The 25,719-nt window shown below is 46.8% G+C and overlaps 2 protein-coding genes across 8 annotated transcripts in view; both read left to right on the forward strand.

The window, feature by feature from the left end:
• On the forward strand, nucleotides 1–1,895 carry ccr12a (chemokine (C-C motif) receptor 12a). The gene is made up of 2 exons (XM_028977582.1): nucleotides 1–70; nucleotides 252–1,895. Exons 1-2 carry the CDS (start codon nucleotides 60–62, stop codon nucleotides 1,294–1,296), a joined length of 1,056 nt encoding a protein of 351 aa, XP_028833415.1. The 5' UTR covers nucleotides 1–59; the 3' UTR covers nucleotides 1,297–1,895.
• A 10,652-nt stretch (nucleotides 1,896–12,547) lies between these two features.
• Nucleotides 12,548–25,719, forward strand: part of hecw1b (HECT, C2 and WW domain containing E3 ubiquitin protein ligase 1b) — a 31,830-nt gene continuing 18,658 nt past the window's right edge. For 2 of the 7 annotated variants that reach the window (XM_028976338.1, XM_028976340.1), the window contains exons 1-9: nucleotides 12,548–12,778; nucleotides 18,371–18,752; nucleotides 18,995–19,300; nucleotides 19,903–20,010; nucleotides 20,575–20,669; nucleotides 21,581–21,656; nucleotides 21,765–21,934; nucleotides 25,293–25,435; nucleotides 25,546–25,646. In XM_028976338.1, the coding sequence (XP_028832171.1) occupies nucleotides 18,731–18,752; nucleotides 18,995–19,300; nucleotides 19,903–20,010; nucleotides 20,575–20,669; nucleotides 21,581–21,656; nucleotides 21,765–21,934; nucleotides 25,293–25,435; nucleotides 25,546–25,646 (1,021 nt within the window). In that variant the 5' untranslated portion in view covers nucleotides 12,548–12,778; nucleotides 18,371–18,730. The remainder of the gene's footprint in view (nucleotides 12,779–18,370; nucleotides 18,753–18,994; nucleotides 19,301–19,902; nucleotides 20,011–20,574; nucleotides 20,670–21,580; nucleotides 21,657–21,764; nucleotides 21,935–25,292; nucleotides 25,436–25,545; nucleotides 25,647–25,719) is intronic. The other 5 variants (XM_028976334.1, XM_028976333.1, XM_028976335.1 and 2 more) reach the window with 5 other exon arrangements.

The following is a 25,719-nucleotide window of genomic DNA, read 5'->3' on the forward strand; positions in this document are numbered from 1 at the left end:
TATTTCCTGTCTACACTGCAGCTCTAACAGGACCGTTCATTGACTGACAGAATCTCAAGATGGAATATGGGTAAGTACATTGCAATGCCTTATTCTGTATTACGTTCACGACACACGGCACATGATTCTGCACGGAACTGACTAACAGGATTTAAATTATGTACATATATTTTACTTTGTATTGGGAAATGTCTGTGTAGCACATGATTCAATAACATTAATTCATGAATCTTAAATTGTCGTTTGAACAGGAATGACGATTACTTGGACCTGCTGGATTTTTTAAACTCAACTGAACAGTCCCCAGAGGGATATGAATCTGAACCAGTGTTTTTGTGTGACAAAAAAAGGGTTGTGCACTTTGGTGGCCAAATCATACCAGCTTTCTACTTCACCAACTTTATTCTCAGCATGATGGGAAACGGATTGGTGCTCTACATCATCTACAAGTATGAGAAGCTCTGCACAGTCACCAACATCTTTTTGCTCAACCTGGTCATCGCTGATCTGCTGTTCGCCTGCAGTTTGCCCTTCAACGCCATCTACCACAACTCCGAATGGATCTTCGGCAGGTTTCTTTGCAAAGTGGTGGGCAGCCTGTTTTCTGTGGGCTTCCACAGCTCCATCCTGTTCCTCACGCTCATGACCTTTGACCGCTACCTGGCCGTAGTCCATGCCGTCTCAGCTGCCAGGAACAGGAGGAGTCTGTACGCCGTAGCCTCATCAGTATCTGTGTGGGCCGTAAGTCTGTTGTCCGGCATTAAAGACATTGTTCTCCATGATGTACGAGACGACCCCCAGTACGGACTGTTGTGTGAGAACTTCGGCTACAGCCAGAAGACCCTTAACAAATGGAAGCTGTTCAGCTACTATCAGCAATTCTTGATGTTCTTCGTTTTGCCCCTGGCCCTGGTGCTCTACTGCTACACACGGATCACCATCAGGATCATGTACACTCGGATGAAGCAGAAGTGCCGCGCAGTGAAGCTTATTTTCGTGATCGTGTTGACCTTCTTCATCTGCTGGACCCCGTACAACATAGTGATTGTCCTGCAAGCAATGGAAGTCTCGGTCACGCACAGATGTCCGTCAGATGCACTGGACTATGCCCAATTCATCACCCGCAACCTGGCCTTCCTCTACTGTTGCATCAGTCCCGTCTTCTACACCTTCCTGGGCAAGAAGTTTCAGAACCACTTCAGGAAAATGCTGGCCACGTACATCCCTTGCCTGAAAGTTACCCTCCTCGTCAGCCAAAGCAGCAGAACAACGTCGTTCAAGACCCCAGACACATAAACGAGTACAAGGCAGAATCTGACACCGACAGCTGCAATGATGCGTCACAGAGGCACTGCGATTCGGTAGATTGTGACGGATTGTCATTTAAACTACGGACAACTGACTGCTTAATGGCATTGTGCAATATATATTAACGGTTTCTCACTTTCTGTGTCTGATTTTCAAAGAACATTTCAGAATGAGTGATATCTTTACTTAGTGTGTTGCGAGAGGTTCCACACAAAAAAAAAATTCTGATTCTGCATGAATGTTGATTATGTAGATTGCTTTCTAGTGATGAGATCAGAAAGCTCCTCTTCCTAGAAATCTTGCATCGGTCTGTCTCCTTTCAGTCAAACGTTGCATGCCACGAAAGCCGTATGACTGTTGTTGTTGGACAGTTTCAGGTCAGTTGTTTGATTGCTGTACTATAATTTAACATTCTAGAATAGGATATGTACATGTGTATATTTCTATGTAAGTGCATAGAATGATACTGGGAGGAACAAGAGGTGCACAGGCTTTTCTTTCCTAGCAACCTGGAGCAAGTATTATACATTTTTCTGTACAGATTGTTGCATGTGGAGTTTTTTATGTATATTATTTTTGTTGGAAAATTGCACCTTCACATGGTGAACATGAGTATGAACATTTTTGTTAAGATCGATCTTGAAATGTACCCTTTATTGTTTTTATGGCTCAGACTTAAATAAACAATATTTTTCAAAAAGAAGCTAATGCTTTCTCTTCTCCAAATCTTTTAATTATGCTCTTTTATTATGCCGTACACAAAACTGTAACGCGAACCGGGACCAGAACGAGAGAGACGTGTAGGAGGAAACGAGAGACCTCAGTGCGGTGGGACGCAGGGAGGCAGGTAAGTTCCTCCGCGTTAATCTGCGAACGTGGACGGCGCGAGCCGCAACACCACACTGATGTTGTCGTTTGCGTATTAAGACACAAGACGGGGCAGGACAGGGTGACAGGAAGGAGTTCAGGTATCGGGAGAACAGAGAGGACAGGTACGGTCTTACTGGGAGCGGGTTTTCGGAGCCGAGTCGAATGGCGTGCGTCATTCAATGACTGAGCAATTGGCAGCTGCTCTCCAGCCTAATATATAGGAGTCACGTTACCTCGTTTCCGTGTTACTCCCGGTCACATGATGGAATCATGTGACAGTACCCCCCCCTCCAGGGCCGACCCCCGACGGCCCCGGAGTGGCGGCGGAACGCTGCCGGTACTCAGCCACCAAAGACGGGTCCAGGATGAAACGACTCGGGATCCAAGACCGTTCTTCTGGTCCATAGCCGGTCCAATGCACCAGGTACTGGACCCCCCGACCTCTGCGGCGAGAGGCAATAATGCGCTCCACAGTGTAGGCGGGTCCCCCGTCGACGATGCGTGGCGGTGGCGGATCCGGAGCAGGAGCAGGAGGATGGAGCGAGGATCGGAAAAAGGGTTTGAGTTGGCTGACATGGAAGACTGGATGGACACGGATGGCAGGAGGGAGTTGGAGACGGTATGTGAGGGGGTTGATCCGACTGAGGATCCGGAATGGTCCGATGTATTGAGGGGACAGTTTGTGTGACTCAGTCCTGAGACGTAGGTCTTTGGTGGACAGCCACACCCGCTGTCCCACTCGGAAGTGCAGTCGACGAGGGTGCCGGCGATCGTGCTGGGTGGACATCCTTCGGGAGGCGATGAGGAGGGCCGACCGCGCAGATTTCCAGGCCTTTCGGCAACCGCGGATCATCTGACGGGCCGAGGGGACCCCGCCTGCAGGCACCTGGTGCGTGAAGATGGGGGGCTGATATCCATGGCAGATCTCAAAGGGACTATGGCCGGTGGCGGAGGAGACTTGCAGGTTGTGGGCCAGCTCTGCCCACAGGAGAAACCCGGGCCAGGTGCGTTGATGTTCTGACGCAAAGCACCGCAGGTATCGTCCCAGCTGTTGGTTGGCCCTCTCCACCTGACCGTTGGTCTGGGGATGGTAGCCAGAGGAGAGGCTGCAGGTCGATCCAATAAGGCGACAGAACGCCTTCCACACAGCTGAGACGAATTGGGGTCCCCGATCAGAGACGATGTCTTGGGGGAACCCATGGAGGCGGACCACGTGTTGAAGCACGAGGTCAGCGGTTGTGGCAGAGGACGGTAGGCCGGGCAGGGCGACCAAGTGGACCGCTTTGGAGAAACGATCCACTATGGTCAGGATGGTGGTCATACCACTAGCTTCAGGGAGGCCGGTGATGAAGTCCAAGGCGAGGTGGGTCCAGGGGCGATGAGGAATGGGAAGGGGACGCAGGGGCCCAGCAGCCGGAGTGTTGGGAGTCTTGGCCCGGGCACAGACATCACAGGCATCCACGTAGGCCTGTACGTCCCGTCGTACTGAAGGCCACCAGAATGCTCGGCGAATGAAGGAGAGGGTCCGTTGGCATCCTGGATGGCCTGAGAGGACGGAAGAATGGCCCCAATGCAGTACATCGGGTCGGCAGGTATTTGGGACGTACAGGCACCCGGGTGGGGTGTTGTCTGGGCCAGGATCGGATGCCTGGGCTGCCCGGACCTTCGTCTCGAGGGACCACCGGAGAGGGCCTAGGATGCAATGAGGAGGAAGAACGGGTTCGGGGTCAGAGGATGGTGAGTCTGGGGCGTGTTGACGGGAAAGTGCATCGGCCTTTTGATTTTTGGACCCGGGACGGTAGGAGAGTTGGAAGTTGAATTGCTCGAAAAATAATGCCCACCTCGCCTGGCGGGGATTCAGTTGTTTGGTAGCCTTGATTGAGATGAGGTTTTGTTGATCGGTCCAGACCAGAAAGGGGGTGTCACTGCCTTGCAGCCAGTGCCGCCACTCCTCGAGGGCCCACCTGACTGCCAGCAGCTCACGGTCCCCCACCCCGTATCGCCGCTGTGCAGGGGTGAACTTCCGCGAGAAGAAGCAACACGGGTGCAATTTCCGGTCCGGACCGCGTTGAGAGAGGACGGCGCCAGCACCCACCTCTGACGCGTCCACTTCTACAACAAATGGAAGGGTAGGGTCTGGGTGTTGAAGAATGGGGGCAGTGGTGAAATGCCGACACAAAGATTTAAATGCTTGAATGGCCTCCGGGGTTAGGCGAAACGGACCTGGTGACGGTTTGGTGAGAGCAGTGAGGGGTGCTGCGACCGTACTGTAGCCACGGATGAAGCGACGATAGAAATTTGCAAACCCAAGAAACCGTTGCAGTTGCTTCAGCGTCGTGGGTAGGGGCCACCACGCCACTGCTTCTAGCTTCTTGGGCTCCATGGCCACACCCTGGGACGAGATGGTAAAACCCAGGAACGTGGTGGAGCGCTGGTGGAAGGCGCATTTTTCCAGCTTACAGTACAGTCGGTGGGCGAGCAATCTCTTTAGTACTGCCCTCACGTGTTGAATATGGGATTCGAGAGTGGGGGAGTAAATGAGTACGTCGTCCAGGTAGGCATACACCCACCGTCCCAGCATGTCCTGGAGAGTATCATTTATGAACTGCTGGAAGACGGCGGGTGCGTTGCATAGACCGAATGGAATTACGAGGGATTCAAAATGACCAGTGGGGGTGATGAAGGCAGTTTTCCACTCGTCGCCCTCCCAGATACGAATCAGGTTGTAGGCAGACCGGAGATCCAGCTTCGTGAAGTATTTGGCTCCCGAGAGGGCGTCCAGGGCGGTGTTGGTGAGGGGTAACGGTGTTCGATTTTTGATGGTGATTTTATTGAGTCCCCGATAGTCCACGCACGGGCGCAGGCCACCATCCTTCTTGGTCACGAAGAAGAACCCTGCCGCGGCCGGGTAGGTCGATGGGCGGATGGTGCCGTTTTGAAGCGCCTCTGCCACAAACCGCTCCATGACCAATTGCTCTGCCTTTGAGAGGGAGTAGAGATGTCCTTTCGGAGGAGTGGTTCCCGGCAGCAGGTCAATGGCCCTGTCGCCTGGTCGATGGGGAGGCAGCTGGGCGGCTTTGGCTGCACTGAAGACGGTGGTTAGGTCATGGTAACAAGAGGGGATGTTGACTAACACTGGAGGACTTGGTTCTGGGTTCGTGGAGACAGACGAGGAGGGTTGTGGCAGAAGGCAATGGTGATGGCAGTGCGCTCCCCACTCCAACACCATGCCCGACGACCAGGAGAGATGGGGTTCATGTAGTGACAACCAGGGGAACCCGAGGAGGAGTGGTGAGGTGATAATCTTGGTCACCAGAAATTGGATTTTCTCCACATGGGAGTCCAGCCGGAGTTGCAGAGGGACCGTACGGTGAATGATGCAGGGTCGGAGTGGGGGCCGCAGTTTTCGGGAGAGCCAGCAGATGGCGATCAATTCGCATCACAAGTTGTATGAGGGCCTCATACGTTGCTGGCATCTCCCGACTGACCATCTCACCCCGAATTCGTGGGGCCAGTCCTTCATAGTACATCATCCGGAGGGCGTGGTCGCCCAGCGGAGTCTTTGCAGCCAGGGTCCGGAATCTGGCGGTAAACTGGCTGACCGATGAGGTACTCTGGCGCAGATGGTAAAGCTGTGACGCGACGTCTTCCACACCGTCCGGATGACAGAAGGTGAGTTTTAATTCCTCCACGAATTCGGCATACGAGAGGGACGCAGAACTGGGGGAACTAATTCGCGCAGCCACCCACTCTGCGGCGGAACCACCGAGCCGGGTTAGGAGTAAGGCGATTCGGGACCGGGCACTGGGGTAGCGGCTAGGCTGTAGCTCGAAAATCAACGAGAGAGCGGTGAGGAGCACCTCGCCGCTCCCCTCGGTCCCCTTCCAGCGCTCCGGGAGCGGCAAACTGGGTTCGGGAACCGCGGGGGGGCGAGGGCTCGGCGCCAAACTCGCCGCTTCATGGTCTCGGTGCGCGGCCGAGGTTTTCGGAGCCGAGTCGAATGGCGTGCGTCATTCAATGACTGAGCAATTGGCAGCTGCTCTCCAGCCTAATATATAGGAGTCACGTTACCTCTGTAAAAAAGACCACATGAAGACCATGTGGCGTGGAGAAGAGAATAGAGTGTGTAGAAAAAACTCTTTCTCCCTCCACACAAAGCACTGTATTGAACCACTCCAATTTGATGTTACCTGGCAGAAAGAGGCATGGCACAACAGAGGTTAAAAATGAACAGTTTCTAATTTATTAACACCGGTAAATAATTATTGTAGTTACATGTGAATATTGAATGTAAAAAGGTACCAAGGTTATAGAGAAAGTAAACATGAGAAGAAAGAGTAAAGAGGGAGAAGAGAAAGAGAAGGGAAGATAAAAGTCCCAGAAGCCTTCCGGCTTCTGAGGGAAAACCCCCCTGAGCAAGATAGCTCAGAGGCCCCTTTTCCATATGTGCGCAGACTTTTATACCCCTGGCCTACAGGAAGTTGTCACTGGCCTACAGGAAGTTGTCACTGGCCTACAGGAAGTTGTCACTGACCAATCAGAACCTGTTGTTTCTGATGTCACGCCCCCGGTGCCTCCCATTTGGTGAAGACAAAGAGGGTGGGCGGTCCTGACGGCTGATACTTCGCACGTTGATGTCGGACAAAAGACATGTAAAAACCGGGGTGTCGAATCTTCACCCACAACCGTCGACACAGGAATGTTACACTTCCCCCTGCAGACATCTGTTATGCAAGACAAAGCAGGCTCCCGCGATGTCCATTCTTACAGACGGCCGGTTGATCCCCTGGGGCACTCGAGTATTCAGGGTCCATGGGGATCACAATTGGGTCATGATTGTGTATCTGCTTGCTTCCTGGTCAGTCGGGAATTCAAATGTAGCCGATAGTTGTGGTTCTGTGTCCTTTGTGATCCTCAGGCGTCTGAGGTCACCCTTGTAGGGAAACCTGCCTTCTTGACATAGATCAAACACAGCAGCATACATAGAATATTCAACTTGACCCAGGGCTTTTCACACTTGGTTGGGTTCTTTGTCTGGAGTGTGATGAGGTTTGCATACAGATTGTGCATGTAGAGAAACAGTGTTCATCGTACATTAAAACCAAACCAGAAAAACAAATGACAACAATGATCAGATACTGTAATGCAAAAAACATGTAAATATAGTGGGAGGCTTAAAATGATATCAGGGAATTCATAACTCCGCAGATTTGCACTGGCTTATCAAGTCTAATCAACAACAGTGGCCGGAAAAATAAATACAAATAAATAAATAAAAAAGTCCCGCTTGTTGCCATGTGATTGGAGAATTACACCTTTATTAGGGAATTCATAACTCTGCGAATTTGCATCGGCTTAACGAAGTTCAATCAACAACAGTGGCCGGAAAAATAAACCCAAATAAAATAAATAAAAAAGTCCCGCTTGTTGCCATGTGATTGGAGAATTACACCTTTATTAGGGAATTCATAACTCTGCGAATTTGCATCGGCTTAACGAAGTTCAATCAACAACAGTGGCCGGAAAAATAAACACAAATAAAATCCCGCTTGTTGCCATGTGATTAGAGAATTACACCTTTATCACTAAAAGCTATTATTTGAGATTATGGCATTGTTGAGGTGTTCAGAGAGAGAAACAGTTTCACATAAATTTAAATTCTGATCCTAAACATGTTGATCATACTGAACATGAATTTAAAATAAAAACAATTAAGTTTAACAGTGCAATTTCCAATCCCTGATCAGTTATTATCAAATTGTTCACCGTGGGACATGGTTTATGATGTTCAATGTAATACCAGTAATCTAAAATGTCACAAATCCTGGTTATTACTGGTTATAGTTTGATTTGTGGGTTCATCTATTGTGCCAGCCATATCTACATGCCACATTGTAAGTGATACAGTAATTAGTCTATGTTCATTTTATACCTTGTCGGAGTGGATCTGGATTTAGAAATGCCTCGGTTTCTACGGTCCCGGGCTTTTAGGATATGTATCTTTATTTAAATTAAATCACATAGATTCTATTCCTCCCTATGCAGTAAAATTCAGATAAAAGAGACTTACGGTCACAGATCCACATCCGAGCAAAGGTATCACGTCGGGATCACCATTTGTAAAAAACCACACGAAGACCATGTGGCGTGGAGAAGAGAATAGAGTGTGTAGAAAAAACTCTTTCTCCCTCCACACAAAGCACTGTATTGAACCACTCCAATTTGATGTTACCTGGCAGAAAGAGGCATGGCACAACAGAGGTTAAAAATGAACAGTTTCTAATTTATTAACAACGGTAAATAATTATTGTAGTTACATGTGAATATTGAATGTAAAAAGGTACCAAGGTTATAGAGAAAGTAAACATGAGAAGAAAGAGTAAAGAGGGAGAAGAGAAAGAGAAGGGAAGATAAAAGTCCCAGAAGCCTTCCGGCTTCTGAGGGAAAACCCCCCTGAGCAAGATAGCTCAGAGGCCCCTTTTCCATATGTGCGCAGACTTTTATACCCCTGGCCTACAGGAAGTTGTCACTGGCCTACAGGAAGTTGTCACTGGCCTACAGGAAGTTGTCACTGACCAATCAGAACCTGTTGTTTCTGATGTCACGCCCCCGGTGCCTCCCATTTGGTGAAGACAAAGAGGGTGGGCGGTCCTGACGGCTGATACTTCGCACGTTGATGTCGGACAAAAGACATGTAAAAACCGGGGTGTCGAATCTTCACCCACAACCGTCGACACAGGAATGTTACACTTCCCCCTGCAGACATCTGTTATGAAAGACAAAGCAGGCTCCCGCGATGTCCATTCTTACACCTCGTTTCCGTGTTACTCCCGGTCACATGATGGAATCATGTGACAAAAACATACAATTTTACAGGCATCCCCAAACTGCTGAAAATGATCAATCTGCGTTCACTAGCTCTGCAAGTTTAAATGTAACGCGCTGAGCTCATGTAACGTGTCTAAAGTATAAACCCTTCAGGTGAGTCTACGGAACGCCGTGCAAACCAGTAACTGTAGACAGAGAGTTATGAATCAATGATTAATGGATCTTTAGCCTGTTCAACTCACAGTCCAGCTGAGACATTTTCACCTTTATTCTCTGCTCCCTTAAATTTAAGTTGGACTGGCTGCTTTTCCTGTAATTTCTGTTAGTTGCTAATGTATTTTATTAACAGCTTTGCCACTACAAGCTGCCAAAGGCAATTTGAGTGGGAAGCAGAGGGCAAAAGTGCGACTGAATTCAAACAAAAAAAAACAAAACACACCTATAGCCATACTCACACTTTCATGCGCTCAGAACACAAGAATCGACCCAACGTGATCAAAACCAAGTCTTTAAATACACTGTAGTAGTGCTGGCTGGGGCAGACAGGTCAGACAGGTGATGAAGCTGAAGTGATATGGAACAGCATGCAGGCGAAGGCAGACGGAGCAGACGAGCTGAGGGCGTGACGGCTTCAGACTAAGAGTCCACGGAGGTCGAGCAACTTTGGCCCCGGCTGACAGAGGTGGCAGCGAGGCCACCAGGGGGCACTCTCCCATTGGACTGGGTGGATCGCAATACCGCACCACAGAAATGCCTTCTAATGTAATAAATATAACATACACTACATTGTCAAAAGTATTGGTATGCCTGCCTTTACACATATATTAACTTTAATGACGGCCCACTCGTCCCTCTTTAACGATGCCCTGGTAATCTACCTCCCATTTCCCATGCTTTGTCCACCCAGAGAATTTCCCACCCCTCCCCTAAAAAATGATCTCCACCGACCGTCATGGCTTCCAATCATCCGAAGCGTTGCAGTTGCTCAGTGATTTGATGTAAAAATGAACACAAACAAATGTTTTAGATCCATCATACAAAACTAGTGGGTTAATTAAATTTTCCGACATGACTTCCTGTCTGCACCAAACATTGTGGTTGGTAAATGGTGTTGATGACGTCATTTCCGCGACTTCCCCCTCAACTTCTACAGGCCGCTCTCCTCCTCGTTCCGCCTCTCTCCTCCTCATTAGCCTTTAAAGCTACAGACACAGAAGCGACGCGTCCTGGGGACATCTCATTGTGGGACTGGACAAAAGTGGCCATAATTCTGCTAACACACTGCTCCCTGGGCGCCTGTCATGGCTGCCCACTGCTCACCAAGGGTGATGGTTTAAAAGCAGAGGACACATTACATTGTGTCACTTTGTGCTGTGCTGCAGTGTATCACAAAGACAATCACTTCTCTCTCTTTCACAGTCTCTCTCTTTTCAGCCAAAAGTTGTAACACACCTGCTCATATGTTTTTTGTTGGAGGAGTCACTTGATATTTCTGTGATAATGTGATATTATAGAAATGTGTTGCCTGTGATAATGGGAGTTTTAAGAGTTTCTTTAATTACATTTTTTGTTGGGAATTATCCAACCTTTGTAAGATAAATGCTGAAATGCATCATGTACATTGTGTTATATTGTGTTTTTTGCTCAGTCTTCAACAAATAATTTTTTCAATGCTTTTTCAATGCTTCAATGAGTATTGTTTGTTAGCTTGAACCTTCTGCCCTCTATCCCCAAGATTTGAATTAATTTAGAATGAGATTTTGTTCACATTACACAACCCCATATACAGTATATGCAATTATTACAGGCTACTCTACACTGCTCACAATTTGTATTCTGTTTATCAAAGAGTAGTTCTGCCATCAGATCATTTGTTTACATGCTTGATGTAGGTGAGTCTAGTCAGCAATGAGGTTTTCATGTGATATTATCTGACATTAGCTTCAGACACCCCCAGCAGTGACAACAGGAAACTGTACGCAGAAGCTTCTGAATCATTGATAAAGAGATCGTTAGCTGATTCAACCCTCAGCTGAATGCACATTTCAAAAGATGTACAGTACAGGCCAAAAGTTTGGACACACCTTCTCATTCAATGTGTTTCTTCATCTTCATGACCATTTACATTGGTGGATTATCACTGAAGGCATCAAAACTGTGAACGAACACATGTGGAGTTAATATGGAGTTGTTTCTCTCCAGGATGAGGAACACAAACCAACGCATTCTTCGCTGGTGCTTGTATTTGCAGGGGTTTGCCTTAGAGATCCGCTACAAGAGCATATATATTTTGGCAGATGCCTTATCACCTGCTCATTCGAGTTCAAATCGTTTGAGGAGAAAAAAAATAGGATTTTTTTCTTTTTTTGGTGGTGGTGTGTGTGCGTGTGTGTGTGCGTGTGTGTGTGTGTGGGGGGGGGGGGGGGGGGGGGGGGGGGGGGGGGGGGGGGGGGTTGGGGGGTTGGGGGGTGTTATGTCCTTTAGGCCGTAGAATTGGCCGTAGAATTGCTCTGTGTTGTGCGTGTGTCTCTTTTAGGCTGTCTGCTGGGTGGAGACCAATTCCCTCGTCAACTGGCAGCCAATCAATGCACAGGACAGAGAACTACTTAAGGACCACTCCAGCCACCATTCTGGGCTCATTGTTGTGGAGCCGGAGGAGGAGGAAGCGAGGGGAGAGTTTTGGAGATTGTTGTAGAGTTACAGATAAGCCTTTGTTTTGTGTTAGAGTGAGTAGTGTGGTTAGTTGTGGCTTTGTTGTGTATCTGTATTGTCTCTCCTTTCAAGGTGTGTTGTCCTCCTGTGGATTGTTGTGTAGTTGTTGTATATAGCACTTTTGGTTTGGTTTGTTGTACACCGCTCACAGTAAATAAAAGCACAATATTTCACTTGGGCTTGATATCTGTGTATTCCCACCGCACACATTCCCCTCATTTGTTGTCATGTTTCCCAACCCCTAGACAGGGACGTGACAACTTAAACCTGACCTCCACAGTCACCGGACCTGAACCCAATCCAGATGGTTTGGGGTGAGCTGGACCGCAGAGTGAAGGTGAAGGGGCCAACAAGCGCTAAACACCTCTGGGAACTCCTTCAAGACTGTTGGAAAAGCATTTCAGGTGACGACCTCTTGAAGCTCATCGAGAGAATGCCAAGAGTGTGCAAAGCAGTAATCACAGAGCAAAGGGCGGCTATTTTGAAGAAACTAGAATATAAAACGTGCTTTCAGTTATTTCACCTTTTTTGTTAAGGGCATTTTTACAGCATTTATCAGACGGCCTTATCCAGAGCGAATTACAATCAGTAGTTACAGGGACAGTCCCCCCTGGAGACACTCAGGGTTAGTGTCTTGCTCAGGGACACAATGGTAGTAAGGCCACTACTGCTCTTTATTGTACAATTAACATTTACCATAGCATTACATTTCAAATCATCTCAAAATATCTCCTTATTTCCGAACACCTTCTGATGTTATGCTTTGCGTGCGCGTCCCCGAGAGCGGCCAGCCTGCGCGCATGCGCAGTAGCGCGGCGGCGCCGTGCGTGGAGAGGCGGGTGGAAAGTCGCGCAGGAGGGTTCTCCATTGGCTGCGGCCGTGCGCTGCTCCGTCAGGAGGAAGGATGTCGAGCCACCCCGTCCACCATCAAGCCGCTGACGGCGCGCAAGTGATGCTGCAGGAGGCACGCAGGCCGACATGGCGGCCGCGGGATTACTGAGGTCGGCGTTGCGTCGGACGTCGGCCGCGGGGATTTGACGCGTGACGGAAGGCGACGCAGGTGCGTGCGCGACGCTTTTCTTTCTATTCTTTTGCGGGTCGCCGGGGGTCCCTGGCCGAACACACCGGCGAGCGAACAAAGCAAACAAGCCGCTGAATAAATCCAACAGTTCACTCGGCGGTTTTACGAATTTACGAGCCACGGACTGCCGGTTCTCCATTGTGTGCGTGTGGCCCAGGAAATAAATCCACTTCCACCTTCATTCTGGGGGCCAGATGTGCAGACCCCGAGTGGCAGAGCAGCGTCCCTGGAAGAGGGACACTTTTCACCCACGACCGTCCCAAGGGTGGCGGGCATGAATCATTTAGGCCCGGGACACAGAGTTAGGCAAGATTGGTATTGATTCCCGTGGAAAAGGGGACCAGCTGCCCATTGATCTTTCGTAATCATGATTGAGAGCGAGAGAAAGGCTTTGGCAGAGACGCCGGGCCCACTGGTCCCGAGAATTTCCTGCCTCGAGGCCGGCAAATGGGAAGGCGGTAATCAATAGGGCAGAGCAGGCCGCGTGTCCTTGCTTTACCACGGGAGGGGTACGGTAAAGCAACCAGCGGCATGATATGTCCTTCAATTAGGCTTGCCCGTCACAATAACGATGATATCGCAGTTTCCCGACGCACAAGCAGAAAATATACAAATAGATTCATTGTTTTCCCACACCAAAAAGGTAATAACACTGTCATTATGGAATTATTATCCACATAGTATTTTTTTACCAAGAGTATGTAAAAAAACATTCGAATTTGTGTCCGGGTTCCAGGTTTTTCGTGCTGTAGTGTTATTCCCTCCACAAATTCACCTAGGTGCAGATGACATGTGGCCCGATTGGTGGACTGGTTGTCATGGGGGGGTGTGTCTCTATATGTGAATACCAAATTTGTTGCTTAATTGGTGTTCAAAATCAAGCAACTTTTTCTCCATTAGAAATTAGAACTTAGTTGATTGGGGGGTGTGGCCTTCTGAGGTCTTTGGCCCGATTGGTGGGCTGGTTGTCGTGGGGGTGTGACTCTATATGTGAATACCAAATTCGTTGCTTAATTGGTGTTCAAAATCAAGTGACTCTTCCTCCATTAGAAATTAGAACTTAGTTGATTGGGGGTGTGGCCTTCTCAGGTCTCTGCCCGGCTTTGTGGAGATAACTGCATTTCCAAACTATTTCAATTTTCCATCTGTTGCCCTTCCAGAGTTCCCCCAGCCTGCCTGATAGGTGTATGTCATCATAAGGGGAAAGGTTACCTCCCTTTTTTCCACCCATAGAATGTTCCTAAGACATTATCGCCATTCCCTCCATTTTTTCTGGAAAGAATGCAGACATGACTTCCTGTCCGCGCCAACCATGTGGTTGGTGAATGGTGTTGATGACGTCATTTCCACAAATGCCGCTTCTATTGGCCGCTCTCCTCCTCGTTCCGCCTCTCTCCTCCTCATTAGCATTTAAAGCTACAGACACAGAACCATCGTGTCCTCGGGAAACCTCATTATGGGATATTGGCTCAAAGTGGCTGTAACGGTTGAATTTTGGAAAGAGACTTTACATACAGTATCAGGGGACCAACAAGACACATATATAATGTTTTGTAATGCAATTAGGATTGTGGAAAAGTACAGAGCAGAAACTAACAGTGTTTAGTACCACGCTCTGCTAACCGCACCCCCGCAAAACCACAGAAGAGATCCTGCGTGTTCCTCTCTGACGAGATTGCACGAACCTTCGGGTCCAGCTCGGCACCGCGACGGCAGGTGACGCAGACGTGGCGTCGGGGTGCTGTGAGTGACAGCAGAGCAGCGGCCGTGAACTGTGTTGAAAATGCACCGTGCCGTGAGTCACCGGGCGGAGCCTCAAGTGATTCGTTTCACAGATTATCTGTGGCGCGTAGGGCTGCAACTGCCGATTTTTTTAATAATCGATTAATCTGTCGATTTTTTTTTTATTAATCGTAGAAATACAAAACAAAAACAAAAACAAGAAAAGCATTCATTTCCAACCCTTTATTCAAAAACAGAACCAAAATCTTTAGAAAGTGCACAAACAGCTGTTATAATAATAATAAAATAAAAATTGACTAACACAAAAAACATACACATGTATGCTTTACATCTGCCAAATATAGACTTTTTAAAAAAAAAAAAGTGCCACCTGAGCTGCCAGAACGATAAATAATTTATAAAAAAAATAAAGAACAATACAAATCAGAAAATTTAACAGGATTTGTTTGAATGTCAGAACTTGTTCTCTACACTACACTGCAGATGTACACACTCACAAACTCTCACACTGACATACACACACACACACACACACACACTGCAAAAAATGCTTTTCTAACTTAGTAGTTTTGTCCTGATTTCAGTCCAAATCTCTAAAAAAATCTTAAATCAAGATACATTTACTAGACACATGAAATAGCATAAGAAATGATGTCTTGTTTTCTGATAAAACATCTCAAAATTAAATTTGCTTGTTTAAAACAAGCAAAATGATCTGCCAATGGGGTAAGAAAACTAATCTTAATGAGATATAATCTCAAACAGAAGTTTTAAGCATCACTTAATTTTCTCATGCCATTTTTCTTGTCTAGTAATCTTGATTTAAGATTTTTTAGATATTTGGACTGGAAACGAGACAAAATTAGTAGGTAAGAAAAGCTTTTTTTGCAGTGTAGCTATACATGACTGAAAAATGATTGAAAAATGAATGGTCCAAAAAAGGCTAGTGAATAAAAACATGTCTTGCAAAGTAACTATAGCAGCCCTGCTTTACTACTGTTATTAACGTGCTAACGCTAACTTGTCATGCCTGTCAAGCTGGATGATGGGTAAACATTTACATTTACAACATTTATCAGATGCACTTATCCAGAGCGACTTACAATCAGTAGTTACAGGGACAGTCCCCCTGGAGCAACTTAGGGTTAAGTGTCTTGCTCAGGGACACAATAGGCGAGTTTTCCACACGGAGATGCAGAGAACAGTCCGAACGCTGTTTCGTTCCCCCTCCACACCTGTAGGTGGCGCTGTAAGTCCCCGTCTAGTTCTCCTCCGCGGCGAGTTAAACACCAGCACCAGGGACATTACGTTCCTCACTTCAAAACGGAACAAAAGTAGGATTCTGTAGTGACTTCCCCTGCTGCTGAACTCCCTTCTTCCTCCTCAAACACTCCAACATGTTTGCGTTTCAGGTGCAGGATCATTGCCGTGGTGCTCCCGTGCCGTGCCATGTCGCTTTTGCATATTTTCGCGCAGATTTCTCTGTCTCCGCCATGTATCTGTCCTCTACCGCCGCGTTTTTTTTTTTGTTTTTTTTTGCTCCACGCTGTCTATGAGGCGCCAAACTCTACTAGCATCTGTGTGCGAGAGAGATCGAGTGTGTTCACTCCGCTCCGCGCTCAAATAAAGTTTTTTTTCAATAATCAAACGTCTCCGCGTCGCGCGACATAACGAATCCATTAGGAAATGCGTTGCCAACTCTTTTAGTAATCGATTTTTATCGATTCAATCGATTCGTTGTTGCAGCCCTAGTGGCGCGTCCTCAGTCCTCCTCGCATTGAGAGGGGCATTTCAGCCTGCTCAACCCTCATGGGGCAGTGGTGACCTAGCGGGTAAGGAAGCGACCCGTAACCAGAAGGTTGCCGGTTCGAATCCCGATCCACCAAGGTGCCACTGAGCAAAGCACCGTCCCCACACACTGCTCCCCGGGCGCCTGCTCACCAAGGGTGATGGTTAAAAGCAGAGGACACATTTTGTTGTGTCACCATGTGCTGTGCTGCAGTGTTTCACAATGACAATCACTTCACTTTCATTTATTTGTGTGAAATGTTGCGTATTTCTCACAGCTAAATGACTTCAGTTAATAAGTTTTGCGGGGACGAATACGGTCCCACACCACTGTTCAACACTGTGAGCTGATCATCGTAGCTCATTTCCCAGCCATGTAGAAACACAACACAAACACAAACATTTTCTGAAGAACTTCACTCCCTGCTTTTTTAAAGGTCACCTGATGTGACCAGGGGCTGTCCCTGTAACTACTGATTGTAAGTCGCTCTGGATAAGTGGCTGTAATTCTTCACCATGGCTGAATTTCAGAAAGAGACTTCAGATACAGTATTAGGGGACCACTAAGACCAATATATAGTAAATGAATGGAACAACAGACTGATAAACATCATATCAGCTCAGCCATAACCCTGACAAATACAATGTCCAAACCATCCATACAGTAATTGCTTACATTTGATATATATTTCACAAATATGTGAAATATATATTTGTTTTTGGAAAAAGGTGATGGGTCTCCTGCATTCTACACAGTGAAACATGCTTTGCATCAGTGGAACCCAGTTAAGGGGTTGGGTGTCCTGTAAAGGTCAGTGGAAGGAGATGTTGCAAAGTCCTCAACCCAGTGGTGATGGCTCCCTTGCATTTCAAATGTGTTTATGGCTCTGAATGTTCAGCGCTCCGCACCACTGATGGAACAATGTTTTGTGGACAGGGGGAGACAACAACGTGGGTTTGCGGTCCATACACAACGTTGGAAGGCTTTATTCGAGGCAGTTTAATGGACCAAATCCTTCATTTAATGCCGCTCTATTCGTTATAATAGCAAGCGAATGGAACAAGAACAGCAACATTGGACGGATGAACATCATATCATAAATGCTATTTGAGCCATGCCAGGAATTGATTTAGCCCAGTTGCAGCCCTGAAAAATACAATGCTCAAAAAATATACCAAATTGCGGCAAACAAGATCAGACAGTACCGTACATTGCATTAATTTTGTTTTCTAGAATCCATATGAATGCATGATACATATGAGCGTGTTCATGTGCATTTCAGAAACAAGGAACTTTCCTGTCATTATTCATGCACTATAAAATATCGACCTCTGGATGAACTGGGGACTCTAAATTGGTCCTATGATGGACAGACACTCAGTCTTGTGACTGTTCCTGCCGTGCAGGATGAACAGGCTCAGAAAGTGCGTGGACAGTATTACATCGCTGAGTGGGGCTTAATGATGTGTAATTAAGCAAAATGTAATATCCACATCTAATAATATCCATACACCAAGCAAGATGCCTCGCTGGAGGAACTGGCCACCCATTATTCAGCTGGCTATACACAGTTAAATAATCATGAACGTTATTAATGCCAGATAGTAATAAATAGTGGAGCAATGCCAGGGGGTCGCGTGTTTTTTTGCCGTTGAGAGTAGGGGTGTTAAAAAATATCGACGCAGTGATGGTGATGGTGTACTGATACAGGGACCGATCACAGCATCTTGTATTTAAGCTCTGGTTTTAGTGACCTGTGGAATATCGCAATATCTACAGTATCACAATATATTTTGAAATCATTGTATCGTGACCTGTGAATCGTGACCGGGGGGCGGGCTCAAGACCACCACTGCAGTCTCTGCTTTAATGCCATGTAGCCACTGAATAATGGACAAACACGTTGTGGGTGCTTTTTTATATATATATATATACACACAGACACACACACACATCTATTTATTTATTTATTTATTTATGCGCTTCAGTGCTGTATTTGGCTCACCTTCTCTTTCTTTTTTCCTTTTCTCATCATGCAGCCGCCTAGCCACTTCTACGGCTGCTAGCACCCAGTGATGCTTTGCCCAGCCGACCGCCGTTGATGCCCCGACCGCGCCCTTAAGTGCAGCAGGTGCCGCGCCACTTCCTCTCTGTTTCGCTCCTCAATCTTCCCGATAAACCGCTTAGTGTGGTCTTTTTCGTCCGCGCTTATTTCTGTACTGGCCCAGGTCCAGAGGCACAACGTCGTCACGAAACACAGAGGAAACGTGCAGCCGGGGATATCACGTATTGCGAATTGAATATGACATAATATTTGCTGGTTTCAGGTTGCATGTTATACGTCTAGATTCTGATTGGCTGCCGCTCTCTCTTCTTCATATGTGAACACTTCGTTAGACATGGATGGACCAAGTGGAGAAGGTACGAAACTCTGGCAGACAGATGAAACATTTTAGACTGTTTTTATAATGAATATGCGTAAGTGTACAAAAAAAGTGAACGAAAGCTCAAAGATATGTAATCTCCATCCTCCCAGAAGCCGTGAAAGAGGTCAGCAGGGTTGACTGTGTGTTTTTTGGCCTTTTTACAGAAATTCGAAGCCTAAAATTCTAAAAAATAAGAGCAATAACCGCATTTATTCTTTTGTGGTCTTTTTCTCTCAGAACCTGTACCAGCCATGGCTTCCCCGTCCCGCTCATCCCAGAGCCGCCGGCGCTGCAAGGACCCCATCCGGCACAGTTTCAACCCGGAGCAGTTCCCCAGCGTGGACTTCCAGAACGGCGTTCCCGAGGACCTCGCCTCCCTGCCGCGCTCCACCAGCGACACAGACCTCGTGACCTCCCACTGCCGCTCCACCCTCACAGTCAGCACCTCCCACTACGTCATCAGCCTGTCCCCCGACATCTCCCTCAGCTGGGACATCAAGGAAGAGGTGGACGCCGGGGACTGGATTGGCATGTACCTCATTGGTAATAGTTATTACATCAGTATTAACACGGCGATGACAGGGATGTTAAATATCGGTCCGGGTTGGGTGGACTGATAATTGGATGGTGTTATCAGATGATTGAATGTCAATCAGGCTGCCGGGGGAGGGATGGTTGTCTGTGTGTGTGTGTGTGTGTGTGTGTGTGTGTGTGTGTGTGTGTGTGTGTGTGGATCTGTCTGGCCTTCTCTCCTTGCCCATCTGAGCCTCGCTTATTTGTCTTCGTGCACGCACACTTCTGCCGCCAGCCAAGATCAGACTGACAACACACAGAAACAACCACGCTCGCCTCACACACACACACACTCACACACACACACACACACACACAGTTCTGCCTACGCTGATTTCTCAAAATGACAGCATGCAAACACGACAACAGCCTTCAATGCTGCGCACATGAACACACACTCACACATTCAACCTCCAGCCCCTTTGGCCTACGACACATGTTAATGTTAGGTGTGAATGAGGTCATACACACACCAACACACACACTTTTACCCAGTCCTAATCATAGACACATAACCAACATTAGGCGATTCTGACTCTGTTGTTCTTTGTTTGTTGCTCTGCACTGTTTAGATGAAGTCCTGTCGGAGAACTTTCTGGACTACAAGAACCGCGGTGTGAACGGCTCCCACAAGGGCCAAATAGTGTGGAAAATCGAGGCCAACTCTTACTTCGTTGAACGTAAGTCTTTTCACTGGCAGCCAATAGCGTCTGCCACGTCAGTGCTGCATGTCATAAACAGACTGGCTGAAATTGTGACATGTAAATAATAATGCAATGTGACAGAATATTTCTGAAGGGGTTCAATTTTCTTTGGTTTTCATCAAACGTTTTCATGATGCAAGTTCTTTTGATGGCACAATTTTTTATTACCTTTCAAATGTGCGTGTGTGTGTTACATATACCGTCAGACGCTGTGCAGGATCGATTGGATTGTGGAAATTGGTGCTCTACTTTTTACTTTTTGGTTAGCAGCAGCAACATCCTGAGATAGACCTGGAAACGATTGAGATGATTCTGCGGCTGTCCAGGATTGGACGGGACGTTGTTCAATTTTCACGTAGAGAGAGCACTGCAGAATCCTCCTCACTGCTTGCCACAATTAATAAAATAATAATAATAATAATAATAAATAAGGTTCTGGTTCAGACTTATATGCAGGCTTTGTGCCTGCACAAGAAATTGAGTGTAAAAATAAAGAATGTGACCTTTGAACTTACCCCTTTCTTGTCCTTGTTCACCCAGTGGAGACAAAGATTTGCTTTAAGTACTATCACGGCGTGAGTGGAGCCCTGAGAGCCACCACCCCCAGTGTCACTGTGAAAAACCCCACGGCTCCAGTAAGTGTGTGTGTATTTCAGCTTGTGCGATGTTCAGTTGTATCTATTGTGTATTTGTGTGTGTGTGTGTGTGTGTGTGTGTGTGTTCTAAATGTCTAGATTTCCCAAAATATGAATATTTAATGCTAGAAGTAGATACTCATATGTAATAATTAGGCAATTTGCACTCAATTAAAGCAATTAAAGCAAATTCAACCAACCCTGATTTTCACCGATCAAGACGGGGCCCAAAACAAAAGATGCCACGGTTACAGACAAACGAGTTTAAACAACAGATAGTAGATTTCTCTGCGATGGAAATAAATCTTTCCTGTAATCCTGTCCCTTGTGTGACTCGGGGGTGGGGGGCGGAAGCCAAAATAAAAATAAAACCGAGTTTCATCAGAGTGACGAACGCCATGACAACCGAGGCCAGGAGTTTATCTTTGGTGGTGCGACGAGGGCCGGCACCATCTGTCCAGCTCCTCTGTTGCACAGATTAGAGGCCACGTTGGCAGAGATGTGGATAATCTGGAATCTATTAATATCGGAACAACCTCGGCCTTCCCCAGGTTATCATTTCTGACGGCTGCCGTCTGGCTCCCCGCCCGCAGTGATTTGCGGTGCAGTCGAGGTGTATCAACGACGAACTTACCGCGCAGAAAATCTGGTATTAGCAAACAGAGTTAAAGCATTCTGATGGGTCAGGTTCTCAGAACAGGGCGTTTCTCATTCTGCCTTCTTCTCTGGACTCGTGTTCGGACGTAATCGGTTAAAATAAATCCCCAGAGGAGCCTCATACAGATAAATTGTGCAGGATTGTACATATTTTTACTACATTTTTCACCTTGAAGAGCAAGAACAGTGCAGTCTCTCAAGACCAGGGATTGAGCTCTATGTGAGCTAAACATGTCACTTTTGACTTATTCCAGGTGTTCAAAGTTCCAACCTCAGAAGATCTTCCGCAAAGCCAGGGGAGACGGAGACTCATCAGCTTCTCCTTGTCGGGTTAGTCCAAAAATAACAGGCTGCACAGAGGGTCTTGGCACCTTGTACAGGGTTTACTCTTCCAGGCAGCGTGTCAGAACGTCTCCCCTCCTCTGTCGCACTGGGCAGATTTCCAGGCAACGGGCCTGAAGAAGGGGATGTTCTTTAACCCTGACCCCTACCTGAAGATCGCCATCCACCCAGGCAAGCACAGCATCTTCCCTGCCCTGCCTCACCACGGCCAGGAGAAGCGCTCATGCGTCGTCTGCAACACCATCAACCCGCTGTGGCAGAGAGAGGTGAGAGAGTCTTTCCTGTTATGTGGGAACATCTTGGCTTCATCTAATGACTGATGCAGTGCAGAATTTAATGGATTATTGGAAGTTGACTCTCTGGAGGCACAAAATAAAAATTCAAGTTAAAAACTCATGCTGGTAGGGACTGTGCCGGTCTGATCTGAGTACAGCGCCACTCCGTGTTGGAGTAAAAATGAACACCAACCTTGATTGGCATTTCACTTGGGGCTGTTTAATGCCTGTTGGGATTTTGGTAAAAACTGATGCTGAGGAAACGTTGCATGCAGCGTTTATTTGACGTCATCTGAACACGAAGCCGATTCAACGCCCGTGTGGATGCTTTGATTTGCTGTAATGTGCAGAAAAACGGTCGGCGTTCAGGCCGTGCTCACCTGATGCATGAACACCAGAAAAATTCCTGGCTCAGACGTCCTTGTGAACGAGGCATTAACTCTCATCCCACTGATCTATTTGAAAACATAATGTGAAGTAATGTAGAAAAACTTTTGGGATGCATCAGTAATCAGCTGTGCTAATCGCTGTGATGCATTTTAAATATTTATCTGCATTAATGCGGGTGCATTTTCTTTGCCGTACGCCCACACATATGCGTCACTCGAGGGTGTCTGCTGTGCAGGGAGCACAGGAGCGGAAACCAATCATTGCTTTTTGCTTGGACAACATAGCCGCTTAACCCGCAGTAAACCCAACTGCTTGGCCAATTCATTTACTTTGGGGAAATGTATTTGGGGAAATGTATTTAATGACACTTGAAAACCTCAACCTTTTTTAACTTAAGTTATGGAGCCACAATCCAGTTTGGTGACGTGTAATCTTAACCCTAACCCTATTGAATGCAAAGCACCTCCATTAATTAATAGGTTCAAAATTGACTCATTTGACATGGTTTTTTGAGACAAACAGCTATAAAACAAGGTGGAACAGGAGCAGGAAAACATTTCACAAAGAGAAAAAGTGCAGTGAGGGAAGTTTTGTCGTTTTTCAAAGCTGCAAATCTCGATGTCACATCCAGAAAATGGTCTCAGTGAAATTGTAGTCTGTTTTGGAAGGTGTTAAAGTTCAGAATAACAGTGTGTAAATTTACTTCAGGTACAGGGTAAATGAAGGCAATGGTTAAATGAATCAGTTTTTGAATCAGTTGTGTATAAATTAGAAGATGTTGAGTCTGGTCTGTCACATAATAAAATAATAATTTGAGGCTTTTTATGGAATGTCAAAACTGTATTCAACAGAATGGTTTGTAAAATGCAAAATAGTGTCTTTAATGTTATTTAGGTAATAAAGTAGATGCAAATATTTATAATTGAATACATTTAATACATGCCTCCAGTACTGCTTGCCTGGTCCCTCCATCGCTAAAGGTAAAAGGAAGACGCTCATCTAGACTCTTCTCCGTCTTGGCCCCTCGGTAGTAGAATGAACTTCCCCTTGAGGTCAGAACAGCTCAGTCACTGAGTATTTTCAAAAGACCTTCCTCTTTAGAGAATATTTAGATTTACTTGTAACTTTCTTGTTGTCAAACTTGTGTACAGAATCTACAGCGGAGAGGGTAGAGGGATTGTGTTCATGGTTGGGGGTCCTAGTGAACCAGAATTGATCTCTTCATCGATGGTAACTTGAAAGCACGTTGTAAGTCGCTCTGGATAAGGCCGTCTGCCAAATGCCTTAAATGTAAATGTAAATTTAAAATGAAAATATGATTCATTTTACAGAAAATGTAATTGTGTATTCCGTACACACAAAATACACATCTAAAGCACAGCGCACACACACACATACTGTCTGCTGGTGTATCCCTCTGAGTTTTTTTTATTGTATTTTAAATGAAAGCCATTAATTTTTCTCCAGACTGTAGTGCTGCGAAAAACCTCCCCCCCTCTCCGCGTTACAGTTTCATAAAGTGGATCATTCATCACGATGGCCGCAGCCTCCTGCTGCCTCTGGCTGCTGGAGGTCTTATTAAACAAGACGGCCTCATCACGAGAGCGATTCCTCCCTGTAACGAGCGGAGGCAGAAACTGGGTCAGGATGCAGAGGACGAGGGACGGAGAGAAAGAAACATGAGAGAGAGGGAGAACGTCGGACCACCAACGCCGAATCCTGTCCTCCCCGTTTCACCTTGGGCTAGTCTCTCCGTATATTCTGCTCTCCGCGGTGGCCTATCGGGTTTCAGCAGCCTTACCCTAACCCTGCGGTCCCCCCGCTGCGGTAGGTTAGAAGGTTACAGAGCTATTTTTAACGCCCGTGGACACACACTCACATCCTGACGCATGCAGAAATTTCTCATTTACACCTTCTGACAGACGTTTCAGCCCCCATCTTGTTTTAATGGCCTGTTACAGCAGAGGGAGGTGGGCCATGTGATTACTACCGGCGCAGTGGGAGGGGGTTGCCGTGGAGACAGAACTGTGCACTCTGGGAGTTTTCTCCATCACACCAGGAGTGTGTGTGTGTGTTCTTTGTTGGTGGTGTGGTGCTGTTTCGTATTCAGAGTGTGAGGAACGGCTTCCTTTACTAAGATTCTGGGGTCTGTGCAAAGTGGTGCCATGCGATGGTCCATTATATAGTTGTTCTTGGTGACCTCTCTTAATTTTAGTTTTAGTCTAGTCTTTGTGTCAAGCTGTCATTTTAGTTTTTATTAGTCTTAGTCACGTCCATACTCGTCTTAGTCGCGTCCATAGTCTAGTCAAGTTTCAGTCGACTGGAAGGCTGAGCATTTTAGTCAGAATTACTCATGAATATTTTAGTCTAGTTTTAGTCAATGAAAACTGATGACATTTTAGTCTCGTTTTTATTCGTCAACAATATTACATCACACGACCAGCGTTTAAGTTGTGTCTCATCCGTCACATCATTAACGTTCCTTTACAATGATATTTTTGTCATAAGTTTCATTGACGAAAACATTATTGAAGGGTTTCTGCCGGAGTGGACGGGAACAGGAAACTTCTCCCTCTTCTCTCTCGCCCTCCCAGTCTTTCTCCCCTTGCATGCCAAATGATCCCTTTCGATACTGAAGGCTCATTTCGCTGGCACAGACCGGAGCAGATTTAAGTAGGCTTCTATTACAGTATTCAAGCACGATCATTCTCCCTGCCATTGCCACGCCGTTGGCAGCAGGCATTAAAGAATTCATTCATCTGGTTATACAAGTCATTATACGTGTGCATTGATCGCCCTCAGCAAATCGCAGCCAAAATGCATTTGTTTCGTTGGATAAATTTGTTAATGTGCCATAAATTTACAATTAGGCAATCCTAGGAGCGACAATATCTCATGATCGCGGCACTCTGTGTTCTGTTCGCGGGTAAACTCCTGTCACTCGGTCTAACCCTCGCAGAAATTCAACTTCGTGTCTCTGCCCACGGACGTATTGGAAATAGAGGTGAAAGACAAATTTGCCAAGAGGAGACCCATCATCAAGCGCTTCCTGGGCAAGCTGTCCATGCCGGTGCAGAGACTGCTGGAGAAGCATGCCATTGGGTAGGAGATTGCCGTTCCGTACCATGCATACCGTGCTCACGGCATGTTGCCTCTCGATTCGTTGCAACCGCTAACAGTGTCCTTTTATGGTATGTCATTTTCCTCTGCAGTGACAGAGTGGTGAGTTACACTCTGGGTCGCAGGTTGCCAACGGAGCATGTAAGCGGTCAACTGCAGTTCCGGTTTGAGATCACGTCCTCCATTCATCCAGGTATCTCCTTTGATTGTTGTACTTTTTGCTGTAATTTGTCTCATTCATTTTCTTCAGTGCTGCTCACCTCAAG

Source organism: Denticeps clupeoides, chromosome 4 (assembly GCF_900700375.1).
Source record: "Denticeps clupeoides chromosome 4, fDenClu1.1, whole genome shotgun sequence".
Taxonomy (NCBI): domain Eukaryota; kingdom Metazoa; phylum Chordata; class Actinopteri; order Clupeiformes; family Denticipitidae; genus Denticeps; species Denticeps clupeoides.